The following is a 14,588-nucleotide window of genomic DNA, read 5'->3' on the forward strand; positions in this document are numbered from 1 at the left end:
CTAAATATAATAACTACATGCAATCAAGTCAAAAATTCCTTTGCTAATTATTCGGCCCTTTAATTTAATTTGGTTGAAATTAAGTTTGACATGAAAGCAACTCCCTAGATTTTTTTTCTCAAACATAAATGTGAATGAAAGAACGCACAACACTCTCTATTCAAACCAAGTCGCTATATCTTTGTTGTGATAGTAATTTGGGTGGTTTTTAGTTAGCGAAACACAATCTAATTAATAACACGTAATACAAGACGTATAAATAATTACGAAGATTTATACATAAAATGATAAAATAAAGGTTTTTAGAAGCGTATTACTGCATCGTTAATACACTATCAGATCGTTTTATTACCTTTTCACTTAATAAACTCGATCTTAAAATCAGCGAAGGATCTAGCAATAAAATAAAGTATTTATATTATTATAATTTTATTTTTCTACTATTTAAAAAATTTAACCCTCACTACAACTCTTTACGATTTATACTCAAATTCATCCATGAATCGAATATAGTCTCTTTAACTTATTAGTAAAACAAATTGCCTGAAAAATGAATCGAGGTAAAATCAACAGAATTTCTTTTAAAAAATAATTCATATACTAATTTTTTCTCTTTTTTGGTTTTGTTTCTAGAAAGAAATTAATTTTTTTTGTTCTTTTTAATTCTAGAAAGAAATCAATTTTATGTAAATAGATGAATATTAAAACATGTCCCAATTTTTGTAATAAATATATACTTAAAAGCTAACCTTTGTGTTTTTGGTCCATAGATCTGAGGCCCAACCTCAATAGCCAACTAAAATAGAGAGTCCATTATTTTTATGGGCCCTGAAAAGCCCAATAACTCTCTCTTCCTCAACACAGTCTCTCATTCCTTTCTTTACCAGTGACAGTCAATACAGTGTTACAAAAAGCGCGAAAAATCAAATGGACGCAAAACCCTCTCCTCAACAATACTGTAATCAGTTTTCCATCTTCTGCTAAATCTAGGGTTCTTGAAATCTGTTTTATTCCAATGTCGAGCTCTATCAAGTCCGTTGATGCTTCACTTTGGTGGGACCCGTTCTCTTCGCTCCTCACCGAGCTCGAAAACGCCTCTATCGCATCCTCCTCTTCATCCTCAGACCTTCCTCCTGAACTCGTAATTGAACCTCTTTTTAGCTGTTTGTGCGTCTGTGTATGTTTAAATCTTCTCGTTAACTTGTTCAATTATGGCTGTTTGTTTAGGAGCTCAAGTTGAAGGATAATCATGATTGGTTAGTCGAGACACTGTCCTTGTTTAGACCACCAAATGAGAAATCTAAGGAAGCATTGAGCTCGGAACGAGTCAAATTAGGCTCTCACGAATTAACTATCAAGCCTGACTTGAAAGATCAAGCTCTTCAAATGAGCTCATATTTGGTTCGTTGTCTTCGTTTATTCATTTATCTTAAGCGTGGATTAGGCGAGCTCATGTTTTTGGTTTGTTCCCTTCACTATATCTGAATTATGTGCATTTACTTTACATGTCCCAGTGTTTGGATGAAGTTCAGTCTTATATCCTTGTCGAGAGGTCTCTTGAACAAAATGATGAAGCTGTTGATTCTATGGCTCAAGACTTTGTTCATGCGGTTAGTAGTTCCTGGCTCTCTTTGCTTATCATTTCCTTTTTTAATAAAATAGTTGGTTTATGTATAGCCTTGATCAGGAATTGTAGCTTTCGTCGCGGTTAGTGATTCTGGTAGAGTTTCGGTTAAACCATTAGAAGTTTCATTTATTTTCACATCAAATTTTACTTTTAGTGTTTTCAGTAGCATTGTAGTTTGGTTTAGTGCTCTACGATTCTTTTATGTGGAAGTGTGGTTGAGTGTAAAAATGGGGCTATAAGGTTGATTACTTGATAATGAGGAAATATCTCTGATCTCAACTCTTACATCATATTTCTTCTTGTTGCGAAGGTATTGCTTCAGTATTACATAGAGAGGCAGTGCTTGTTGAAGTGTTCTAGGCATATTCTCATGGATGCCGGTAAGATTCTCCTGGTTTGTTGGAATGAGTTTTTCTCACAATGAATGTCCTATATTTTTTATTCTGTCAATCCTAAGTTTTGATTTTGCAATCACCAAATGATTGAAGTCTAAGCCTCTCTTCTAAACATCGTCTTCAAGTTGAGAATTGATTCTTATTGTTTACTTTCGCCTCTGCTACCCTGTTCCTTGTGCTACAGTGTATAATGAAAGTAGCTCTGCGAAGCAGAATAATATCAGTGCGGAGGCTCAAAAGCTGATTGCTGATGGGTTGGAAAACAACTTAATATCTGCTCTGATAGACCTTTTTCAATCCACTCATCCTGAGAAGATGGTATGTTCGTATGCTTTTATTGGGAGTGTTCTTATTTTATGGTTTGTGTAATGGGGTGTTTTTTTGTATGATGCATGGTCGGAAACAAAATGGGTAGATATTAGTCTAGTACAAAGAATACTTGGGCTTTTTTTAGAGGGAGCCATTGTGTTTTGTATTATATCTACAACAATATGATGTATGTTCCTATTTCATATAATAGTAAATTCTTGTCTTAGTTATCTAGTGACTACATATTTCTACAACAGCACTATGCTTTTCATATAATACTAGTAGTAAATTCCCAAGGCTTCAAGTTCTGAAACTTTTGAACATTTTATTTATGCATATGAAGCCGTTAGATTGATGCTTCACAAGATTTAATTCCACGATCGAAATGCTTTACAGGATCTCGATTCTTGCACATTATGGGCAGAGGAGACACTAATTGAAGCCAATTTGATTCTAGACTTCATTTTCCTTCTTTATTACGAGTCATCTTGTAGTTGTAATAAGGAGAAATGGGAAAACTTCTGCTTGCTCTACCAGGTATATGTTATCTTTCACTTTGTGTTTCGAATAAAGATACAAAATGGAAAAATCGGTCTTTTTGTAATCATTTACAGTCTAAAAGCTTGGTATGCCACTGAATCTAAGTGGAAATAATATGGTACAGGGACTCTTTTCTGGTGGTTATAACTTCGGAAAGTTGGCGATTTCGACTGAAGCAGTGCGTTCTTCTTATTATGCCAAAGTTCAGCTGCTACTAATCCTTATAGAAACATTGGACCTAGAAAAGCTTCTTCAAATGGTTCATGATGAAACCCCTTTCAGGTGCAATGTTTGTATTATGGTAGTGTGTTTAGATTTTTATTATATTGGTTACTCTTCTTTGAATTTTGCTTAGTGTTAAATGTGTACCTTAATGAGTTTTGAAACAGTCGTGCAGTGTGCATGGGACTTATAAACACAATTAAATGACATTTTGATAGTGTGTTTGTAAATGTTGTATGCTTTTCTTGTGAACAATATGGCATTTTGAAATGTTTTCAACTGATGTGTTATTTAAAGTGGTTGAGTCCTCGATTAGTCAGTTTGATTGCTGCTCTAATAGTTTGAACTTTTAATTTTCCTTTTTCCCCAGTCAAGGTGCTTTTGTATTTTCACCATCAGATATTCAAGAGATGGATGCTATAGTCTCTAGTTTTAATGCTTTGGAAATGAAAGAAGCAGGCTCATTATTACTTACATGGGCAGTCTTTCTCTGTCTGGTTTCATCACTTCTTGGCAAAGAGGAAAATAATGTTCTAACGGTATGTGGTTATTTGAATTACTGTCTTTTGTTTATATATATATATATATATAGATATATATCAGGATTGAGCCAATAACCAGTGTCTCTTTGTTTCGTTTCATTCAAATGCTACCAGGAGATTGATCATGTTGGTTATGCTCGTCAAGCTTTTGAAGCTGCATCATTGAATTGTTTTCTTGAAATCCTTCAAAGTGATATACTGAAGGAATCAGATGTAAGTCTTTGGAAATTTTCTATTAGTCTTCGGAATTTTCTATGAGTCTTTTGAATTTAATTTTTTTTCCTTACCAGGGACCAGTTGCTGGTTATCGAAGTGTGCTGAGAACTTTTATTTCTGCTTTTATTGCATCATATGAGATCAATCTTCAGGTAACTACATTCATAGTTGCTAGTTGCTAGTTTCTAAATTGTTTATAAGCCATCCCATTTGATGTTATTTGACTGTGGTGCAGTCAGAAGGAACAATGGTCAACTTGATATTGGATATTCTTTGCAAAATTTATCAAGGAGAGGTTTGGAAGGCATTCATTTGATCATTTCCCTTTTTCATGTTTCTGTGCGGTTATTGTTTTTGAAGTTTGTATAATTGATACATTCTTGATATTTATTGTCCAGGAGTCACTTTGTGTCCAGTTTTGGGATCGGGAAAGTTTTATCGATGGTCCTATTCGATGTCTTCTTTGCAACTTAGAGAGTGAATTTCCCTTCAAAACTGCAGAATTTGTTCGCTTTTTGTCATCCCTCTGTGAAGGAAGTTGGCCAGCAGAGTGTGTGTATGTGGAATTCTTTTAGTGGAGTTATGTATTAATTTCCATTTCTATTGGTAGTCTTTGCATTTTCATTTAATCATGGCGGTCCTTGGATAGAATTTTAAAATATGGAGGTTAAGTGACTTCAGAATAGTCTAGTATTAACAATTTATTATAAAACTGCATATTCTGTAAAAACGTGGCTCAATTACTATCTTCTGAAGTTCCTCGTTTTTTCATATTGACTGCTTGGCTATATTGCTGTGAACATCATTCATGCCCAGATATTTTTCTCTTTTTGGAGGAATGGTTCTCCTCTTACAAATCTCTTTTTTTTTTGGCTGTCAACAGGTATAACTTTCTAGATAAATCTGTTGGTATATCATGCTTGTTTGAGATTTCTAGCGAGTCCTTGGTGGATAGCAGTGGTCAAACTGTTGTAACTCGCCTTCCGTTGAATGTTCCTGGGGTTGATGGTTTGTTTATTCCCAGTGGAACTCATGGACGCATTGTAAAAGTAATTGAACAGAGTACTGCTCTTGTGCGCTGGGAGGTATGTAGTAATAGATTTAATTAGATTCATTTTTTTTGTCCAGCAAGTAGCAATTAGTTTTCAAGTCAAAGGTGCTTTTGTGGAGCTACTTTGCTTGTAACTGCCCAAATAGCGATAAAGTTTTGGCTAGGCTTATTTCATTTGTTGGACTGGATATTCCCATAAAATAAAGAGCTCTCAAGCATCACGCTTTGCTAACATTTCCTTTTTCATAGCATGCACAATCTGCGCTCCTTGTGTTACTCCTCCAATTGGCTCAGGAGCTTTATCCAGATAGCTGTGAGGAAGTTCTTCATACTCTTGAGCTACTCAGTCGAATAGTTTCTTTTAACAAGGTAATTTCATGGACAGATTATATGTATTTCATAGTGTCTCTGAATTGAAGCTAATTCAGCTAGTTAAGATGTTGCAAATAATTTAGAAAATGTTTACTTTTATCTTTGTCAGAGGTGTTCGTTTTTTTTTTATTGAGGTTTAAATTTGAATATGGTATTTCTAAATCCAGTCATCTTTGGCTTGCAAATGGTTGTGGACCTGTGGTTGATTTCTGACCTTTTATTGTTCCTGGATTTTGGAGTCTGATAAGGCTCGGGGATTGATGCGCCAATTGTGATAACTTATTTTCTCTGATGCTGCAGCCTCTATGTTTTTCCTTCAAGAACGTTGGTAACACATTGCACTGTCAAACAAGTGGCTGTAATGATGAGATGGAAAAGAATATCTGGTATCATCTCTGTTGAATTACTTTCTTCTTTCATTTATTCTCTCCATCGTTTTAAGTTCAAAGTGTTTGACAGTTTCATGTTCTGTCAGTTTTTGTACATGATATTTATTTGTTTTTCTGCACGTCAGGGTAGTTGAGATCCTATGCACTCTGGTGAAAAAATTGTCTCCCAATTCCTGCAGTGCTGCAATAATGGCCTTCGGTGTCAATATACTAACAGAGATGATGAAATGGTAATCTTTTCAGTACCTAATCCTACATGCGCTGATCATTTGTTCTTGCAATCATGCATTGGTCGTGGTTCATGAGTCTGTTTCGGTATTCTATAGATTATCACACTGCAGTCTTGAACTTTGGTTAATGGTTATTATTTCAGTGCCAAGAACTCTTAGCGCAGACTGAATAGGCTGTTTTTTTATTCATTTGGCAGTTTCCCGTCTGCTGTTGCTGCAGTGGTTTTGAGGGAAAACATATTTGATGCAGCTCCAAATACAATGATCTCTGATGTTGCCTATAGTGGATCATCAAGGTGAATCCTATGGATCAAAACACGTGCTTCCTTTTTTCAGCTGCTAAATTATTCATTTTCAGATTGCAATATGACATGCAGCATGATCAAAATTTCCAACTGAATGTTTGTGGTCCACTTTCTGTTTGGTGGTTTGATCAGATTATTATTATTACTATATTCATTTTTACATGGTATTTTACCTGTTAATTGTTCATTCGTATTCTTACAATCATGTAGTGTTTACTGATTTGTTATTTTTCAGTGGATCATGGTTGCTTTCTGGTAGACTGGCAAGGATGCTCTTGATTGACTGTGAGCACAATGATCATGAATGTCCACTAACCCTCTCAGGTAAATATAGTGATTTTTGTTTTGCTTTTGCATTTGGTTGTTAATTAGCTTACGTTCTGTCCAAAAAATAAAATAACGTAACTTTTTTATGTATAGTTTCTCTGTATTCTGAGTGATGTTTGTATCATCATAACCTGCAGTGCTGGACTTTACTGCGCAGCTCGTGAAGATGGGATTAGAGGATGATTTTGTCTTGTCTCTAGTTATATTTTCTCTACAGTATATTTTAGTTAACCATGAGCACTGGCAGTACAAGGTGAAACATCTCCGTTGGAAAGTGACGTTGAAGGTACTTTTTGTTGTACTTGTATATGAGAGGTCCTAAAGCTTGTTTCTTCTAACATTGATTACAAGTTAGACGGTTAGCTGTTTCCCTGGGGAACCTTGCGTATGTGATTTTCGAGCTTTTCTTGTTATTTTTTCCATGGATAATTCCAAGAAACTTTTAAATCGTTGCATCTAATCTTCTGCACCATCCTTTCTGTGGGTTATAAATTCGTTTGACTCAGTGAACTGACAATAAAAAGATTATTTCAAGGCTCTTACCCGGTGCTCATACACTGATACTGATTGCTATGCACTAACATGCATTTGTGACCGATGCCTGGTTCTTAATGGGTATTTCTAATTTCGACGATAAGTTTACGAACAAGACCTTAACTTTCGCAGGTGCTTGAAGTCATGAAAATTTGCATCATGTCAACCCCACACTTGGTGAAAAACCAAGAGATCATTCGTGATCTATTACTCACGGATTCTTCAATCCACTGCTCGCTCTTCCGAATTATTTGTACCACTCGACAAACTTTTGAGGTTAGCACATCTTTTGTTCTTTACATGGTCAAACTTCAGTCTCATGTTACCTCTTCTTTTTTTCACTTCTAGCATGGACTTATTTTCCTTACAGAAACTCTATATTAGCCGTCTTTTTGAACCAATGGAAATTGAAGGATTACAACTTGCACTAGTATCTGCTTTGGACATCTTATTTATTATGCTATCCAAATTGTCAAAGGTATGTCTCGATATGTCCTAGTGTTGCATTACAAAAGTCATGCTTAGAAGTTCTTAATATTATGGTATGTCAGACTTTTAATCCTTTCCTCTAGTAAAATTTTTGCATTCTCTTGGAAGTTGGCTAAATGCATCATCTATCATAACTCATAATTAGCTGGATTTTTTTCAACCACTTTCAGTAATTTTGCGGTGTAGTTTTTATAAGCAGACAAAGCATGTGGGTTTTTTGGTTATACTCTTCACATTTTTTTGTGTCTGTAATCCAGGATGTGTCCTCTGGTCTTCCCATCTTGCACCAAGCTGTACTTTCATCTACGACCAAACCAGTTCCGGTTTTTGTAGCGGTCGCATCCTTCGTTTCATATTTCCGCGACTCTGTATGGACTTTCTTCTCTTATTTGTGTCTTCTGCTGTATGTATTTTCGATGAGTCCATGTTTAGTTAAAATATTTGTATTCTTTTTTCTTGCCTGCCCCTTCTTTTTTTTCTTTTTTCTTTTAACCTCTATGCAGATCTCCATAATTAATTTCAAAATTTCTGTGCAGGCAATTCAGGTTGCTGCTGCAAAGGTACTGTCAATGTTGTTGACTATAGCTGATTTTTCTCAACCTTATTCCTTTGGCAATGGATGCTTTGGTTTGGACGATAAGCAGGTTTGACACTTCTTATTTGCTTTGAAGTCAAAGAAAAAAGGTTGAGTAGAATTTGTAGATTTAAATCTTTTTTTTTTCTTGTGCGCGCGCGCGTAGATTGCAGATTTAGGCCGTTCTATTAACTGCATTCTACTTGAGCGGTCAGTATGGAATGAATCTCTACTTGTTGCAGTATTTCATCTGCTTACTTCAGCTGCCAGCTATCAGGTTAGTTCCATTGTGCTTACTGTGCTAACTGTTAAGGGAGGAAGAACTATTCATTAGAGTTTTTGTGTTTGTTGTTGAAATGATTGCTAGTGCATTTGGTGCAATCGTTCTGTTGGTTTTCCCGAGAGGCTATCATATATGATTTACTAGCATTTTCTTTATGCAGCCTGCTTTCGTTTTTGCCCTATTTGCTTCAAAAGAGAGTGCAGAAACCCAGCAGATTAATGGTGCTAGTGAAAATCAACCAGAAATCGGGGCATCCTTGGAATCATCCATGTCCAAGAAACCAAAACTAGTTGATGCAGTTCTGGACCACATCAAAAAATCAAATGAACTTATTAATAGGTATCCCTCAGAATTATTGGTACTTTGAGTAGCTCCTCATGACAATGCACAGTGTGATTCGCAGCCTTTTCCTTCCCCACTATAGTCAATATGGTCACATTGTTCTCATCATGTTCGTTTCTTTATGACTTCTTTCACAGCAATCCCAGCACACTGTTTCATGTTCTGAACTTCCTCAAATCATTGTGGCAAGGGGCAGGCCAGTATGCTGATATCTTGAGGTGGCTGAAAAGTTCTGAAAATTTCTGGAAATATTTGTCCAAAACAATTTCACTGGAAGATGGTCTGCCTCCAAATATGACTCAGAAGGAAACTCTACACCTTGCAAACAAATATCAGTGCCAATCTGTTGTACTGGAAATCATGGCATATGACATGTTTCTCAAGAAAAAGTTATTACATTCCGAATCAGTTGTTAAACAAGGCTCTGAACCGAAGGAGAAGATACAAGGTGCTGAAAATACTGGCAAATTGAAAATTGCCGAGAATTATGATGCTGAGGATACATTGTCCAATTGGTGTGAGGGCTCTGTTTTGACCACCCTTATCGAGTCCTACATTTCTAGTGGACATGACAATAAAACCATCTCGCAAGCTAAGGTGCTCTATTTTCATTAATGAATGAGATGTGCAGTATTAATTTGTGTGAATTTCTCTGGTTTTTTCTTCTTATTAACTCCTGGGGATGTGGCTCTGAACAGTCGCTTCTAACATTTTCAATCTATCTTTTGTGCCTGATCATAGAATTGAAACAAGATATCTATAATACTCTTTGAATGCATGTGGCTAGTTTCTCTCTCGGTTGTAATATATATATATATATTATTGATAAGTGATGTTGACAATTCCTTTTATTGATTGTTAAAGCTAATATTTATGCACCTTTTGCAGGTTGCGGCCAGTTTGTTTGCGGTGCTTGCAATGAGGAAGCTAGAATGTGGCAAGGCTGGAAGTTTGTCTGTATCGTTAGTTCAGAACATCCAGGTCTTGTATAAAGCGGTAAGATCCTTTCCCTTAAATGTAGAATTATTTTCTTGAACATAGTCACAAGAGGTCCAAAGTTTTTTTCAATGTGATATTCACTTGTATTATTTGTGCTGACTACTTAATTTATTTCATGTGCTAATCTTGGCAGCTGTGCAATCAGTCAGCATTTTCTGAATTGTTTGCTCAGTACTCTCAGCGTGGCTATAGGTGAGGTGTTTAAATCTATCACTGTTCTCATTTATTTTGATTTTCATGTACATATTATATAATTATGATTACCAATAGCTGAAAAGTGAATCCCTTGGGACTTTAAGAGTGCTTGTGGCCGAACGGGGAATCATAAAGAGTCTCGTGATGAGGACATTCAAAAATTGAATATAAGCTGTCCATAATACAACAGAAATGAGACATGGGAGGATTATTGTTATAAGTTAGAGATGAGTGATAATTCCGAATAATCAATAATGTGCTTTCTGGGGTTGACAAGCTTTTTCGAACATTCTTCTTCTCAGTTGTTTGCTCCTGTTCTCTGTGTAGATAGTTTTTTATGCTGCCATCTCACTTTTGGTTTGTGTTTCAGTGAAGGCAAGGAGCTAAAAGCACTAATACTCGATGATCTTTACTATCATTTAGAAGGAGAACTTAATGGTCGTGTAATTGGTCGCGGTCCATTTAAAGAACTCTGCCAGTATTTGGTAGAGTCGAAACTATTACGGACCCTCGAGCATAAGTTTGACCAAGACCCCTTTGCAATTGCCAAAGATGCATGTGTGTATGACATCAAACATGTCCAAGAAGATTTGCAACTAGATTTGTGGGATTATTCAGATTGGAAGGGATCTAAAGCGACCGCAGAGACAATGTTGCAGTACATGCAGAATGTAAATGCGATCTCATTGCTTTCAAATGGAAAGCTTTCTTCTCTGAAGGCATTAATGGATGCATTGACTGTGTATGGAAATGGAGTGAGTATTCTGCTATCTCCTCGATTTTTCCGTTACCCTGCTTCTGCTACTCATATTTGTTTCTGGTTGCAGATGGGAGATATAAAAACCAATGGAAGGAAGATTCCACACCAAACTATTCTTCCCTGCGTAGATGACTTATGTGAATCCTTGCAATCCATAGTGGGATCGTTAACAGTAGTTTCAGATGCCTCCAAAGAAGATCTTAAATTTCTCTCGGTGCAATCAGAGTTGCTCCTACACCTTATGAGGTGTGTGAGTAAAAGCTTGTCAGTTCCTGCTTGCGTGCTTGTTTTGAAAACCTCGGGTTCCATTCTTAAAGTGCTCAGTGACTTAGGATCATCATTGGTGGGGGTGAAATCCACAGTTAGACTTCTGCTCCTGCTGATTCTCTTAGCATTGGAGTTTAGTACTAGCGTTGACAGTGGAGTGAGAGATATGGGATTCACTGAAGATGTTTCTGAACTTTCTAATGTGAGTCTCAGCCTATTGCCTGTACTATGCAAGTGCATTACTGTATCTGAGTGTTCCACGCTCTCTCTGACTGCTGTGGATTTTATACTGAGGAATATTTTTACACCAAACACTAGCTTCCCTATAATTCAGAGTCATCTAAGTTTACAGCCTGTACTTCTAAAGCTTCAAGATAAAAACTCCCCTTCTTCCATACCAGTAGTATTAAAGTTCTTGTTAACCCTTGCAAGTGTAAAAGGAGGAGCAGCGATGCTTGTTAATGCTGGATTTTTTTCGTCTTTGAAAGTTTTGTTCGCGGACTTATTGGATGGTCCATTGATGGACAATGACAAGAGTTTCCCCATTCAATCGGTCAAATCTGAGAAGCCTCAGCAGATTTGGGGACTTGGGCTGGCTGTGGTATCAGCTGTGGTTCATTCCCTTGGAGATTCTTCTTCATATCAATATATTGTTGACAATGCGATACTTTACTTCTTTTCAGACAAAGCTTACTTGATTTCTCACTATCTTAACGCACCGGATTTTCCATCTGATGTTCATGACAAAAAGAGACCTCGTGCACAAAGGACGCAGACTTCTCTGACTGCTCTCAAAGAAACAGAGAATACGCTTGTGCTTATGTGTTCCTTAGCAAAATACTGGAGTTCATGGATTAAAGCCATGAAAGATGTAGATTCACAGCTGAGGGAGAAAAGTATCCATCTATTATCCTTCATCAGCCGAGGAAGTCATCGACCAGGAGAATTCTCCAGTAAAACTGCCCCTCTCTCCTGTCCTCCGATATCGAAGGAGGAGTTTGATCATGATAAGGAATCTTCATTTGTCAACAGCAAAAATGGCTGGTTTGCTCTTTCACCACACTGTTGCATCTCAAAATACAAATTCTCAACTGCAGCACCTTCCAAAGCTCTTGTACTCAAGGAACAAGCTTCCAGAACCTGTGATTCCATTTCTCAAACATACTTTTCGGATTTAGTCGCGATTCAGATCTACAGAATCGCGCTTCTTCTTTTAAAATTTCTGTGTCTTCAAGCTGCTGGTGCTGCTAAAAGGGCAGAGGAGGTGGGATTTGTTGACCTTGCTCATTTTCCTGAGCTTCCAATGCCTGAGATTTTACACGGCTTACAGGTGCGATGACACAATCTCATAAGTTTGATTCAGTTAGTAGGGATTCACATTATTTAACTTCTAAAAAGAATTGAGATTCTTTAACTACGCCGAGTATAGTGTTGCTATGAAATCCCAACTAGTATCGAAGATTTCCTTTGATGGAACAACCCTTTCCTGTTTAAAGTTTATGGTTGTGACGTGTGCTTTTTTATGCCTTACAGGATCAATCAGCTGTTATAGTCGCTGAACTCTGCGAGGCAAACAAATCGAAGCAAATGGATGCTGAAGTCCAAGATGTTTGTCTCTTGTTGCTTCAGATCATGGAAATGGCACTATACTTGGAGTTATGCGTTTTACAGATGTGTGGAATAAGACCTGCGTTAAGCCGTGTGGAGGATTTTTCGAAGGAAGCCAAACTATTGATGAAAGGTAAAGCTTCTTTCCTTCCTATCACTATTATTATTAAAAAAAGAAAGTATTCCGACGAATAAACCTTTTTACTGTTGACTTGGCAGCTACGGAAGGGCATGGTTTTCTAAAAACACAGGTGAAGTCCTTAAAACAGATAATTTCCTATGTCTACCCTGGTATGCTTTAAACCAGCGGTCCTTTTCGCGAATCATACTATGTAGATAGCGTAGATGGTTCAGAGAAGATGACATATTTGTTGTGCACTGGAATGTATTATTTTTAAAATTGTTTATCATGCTTAATGAATTTTCCGAGTTTAACGTATGAAAGAAAGGGACATCAACATATATTTCCGTCTCAAAACACTGTTAATTTTTATATGCATCTTGTATAGGAAAATCGACAATTAATTTGGGATGGAGGTAATACTAATCTTTCATCATACCCTAACTAGAAGTGTCGTTTACTCAAGATGGAGCTGCCGCGTGCCACTCCGTCCTACTGTTCTTTTTCTGTTTTGAGAATCCAACTTTTTTTTTTTTTTTGCTTGTTTGTTCCTCTCGGATTGGATGAATGTCACATTTTTTTTTCCTGTTGTCAAAACATTCCCTGATAATTCAACTAACGCTACCAACAAATAAAAATCAACTAGCACGCGTCAGGCCCTGATTTGTCGATTAAGCTATGTATCAAAAATAAGTTGATGATGACGATGCTGTTTTAAACAATTACATGTAATGTATAGTGATTAATGTAGTGAATTCATTAGACGATAATATGTGTTATAAAAATTTTAAATTTTAATTTTATTTTTTTAAATTTAATGTAAAAATAATTAAAATATTAAATTTATGAGATCATATTTGTTGCTTAATTTGTATCCTCTTTTCTGCAAGTTTTTGTATTGCTTTATGCTTACTGCTTAGGATCCATTATTTGCTTGAAAAGGAAATAGTGTTGCTAGAATTGTGATTTCAGAATCTTCCTTTTTACATACCTTTTTTATTTTCGTCAGTGAAATCAGTCCAAGTTTTTCTATGGAATTTGATGTCACTAGCTTTTTGAAAGTCTCTATTTGGCTACGTTGCTGCACAAGTACGCTGAAATGATAATGAAATTATAGTTTTTTTTTTTTTTTTTTTAAAGATTTAAATTTTGTTTAATGAAAAATTTAATATGATTGAGTCCATTAACGTGAGTTATCCGATCTGCCGCCAGATGAAATTTTTAGCTCACTTCGTTTCGCATAACAGAATTTTACTAGATATAACAGTAACTCTATTTGTGGAAAAGTTATGTTATATCTTAATGTGATTTCTAAGGATGGTATATAAGTATTATGATTATTCATATGTGATTTTTATTACAAATGTAGCTATAATCCACATGCAAACAATATCATTATGAATAATAAACGAACTTATTATTTTACGAACTTTAAATAAATTGTAATTTTATCGTTTATTCATATCTCATGCATAATGAATTCGATACGTTTGTTGAATAGTGAGTTACAATCTCTTTGTAACTGAAATAACCTTGAAGCATCATGTACTTGATATGTTTGAGATGGTTAAGGAAACATGAATCCTTTGTTCGTTAGGTTTAAGGTAGTCACTCAGTGTAATTCTATGAAACTCCCAAACCCAAACCAGATTGATATGGGAAAACTCCCTCTTAAAAACACAACATCAAATCCAAACCGTCCACGTCATCAGTAACGCAATCTGTCTGATCAATTCTGCACCGTAGGATTCGAATCAGGCCCATCTTAACACGTCGGTTCCTCATCAATAAAAGGCAAACCTCAATACAGAAAAACGCACACAAAAGCATTCTAGAGAGAGATAAACATTAACAGGAAAGAGAGAGAGAAACAGAGAATCGAAACGCAAAC

The 14,588-nt window shown here is 36.1% G+C and overlaps 1 protein-coding gene across 1 annotated transcript; it reads left to right on the plus strand.

Moving 5' to 3' along the window:
- Window positions 1-1,015: 1,015 nt before the first annotated feature.
- Window positions 1,016-13,117, plus strand: LOC139882657 (uncharacterized). The gene is made up of 32 exons (XM_071866936.1): window positions 1,016-1,141; window positions 1,228-1,401; window positions 1,515-1,610; window positions 1,938-2,007; window positions 2,207-2,340; window positions 2,728-2,868; window positions 2,996-3,153; window positions 3,464-3,632; window positions 3,750-3,848; window positions 3,926-4,003; window positions 4,087-4,146; window positions 4,250-4,407; window positions 4,735-4,936; window positions 5,152-5,271; window positions 5,386-5,475; window positions 5,575-5,660; window positions 5,789-5,893; window positions 6,091-6,189; window positions 6,434-6,522; window positions 6,663-6,811; window positions 7,192-7,335; window positions 7,430-7,537; window positions 7,806-7,916; window positions 8,085-8,192; window positions 8,289-8,399; window positions 8,566-8,744; window positions 8,885-9,344; window positions 9,636-9,743; window positions 9,880-9,938; window positions 10,312-12,298; window positions 12,502-12,709; window positions 13,086-13,117. Exons 1-32 carry the CDS (start codon window positions 1,016-1,018, stop codon window positions 13,115-13,117), a joined length of 6,018 nt encoding a protein of 2,005 aa, XP_071723037.1.
- Window positions 13,118-14,588: the final 1,471 nt, after the last annotated feature.

The sequence above is a fragment of the Rutidosis leptorrhynchoides genome, unplaced genomic scaffold (genome assembly GCF_046630445.1).
Source record: "Rutidosis leptorrhynchoides isolate AG116_Rl617_1_P2 unplaced genomic scaffold, CSIRO_AGI_Rlap_v1 contig297, whole genome shotgun sequence".
In the NCBI taxonomy this organism is placed as follows: domain Eukaryota; kingdom Viridiplantae; phylum Streptophyta; class Magnoliopsida; order Asterales; family Asteraceae; genus Rutidosis; species Rutidosis leptorrhynchoides.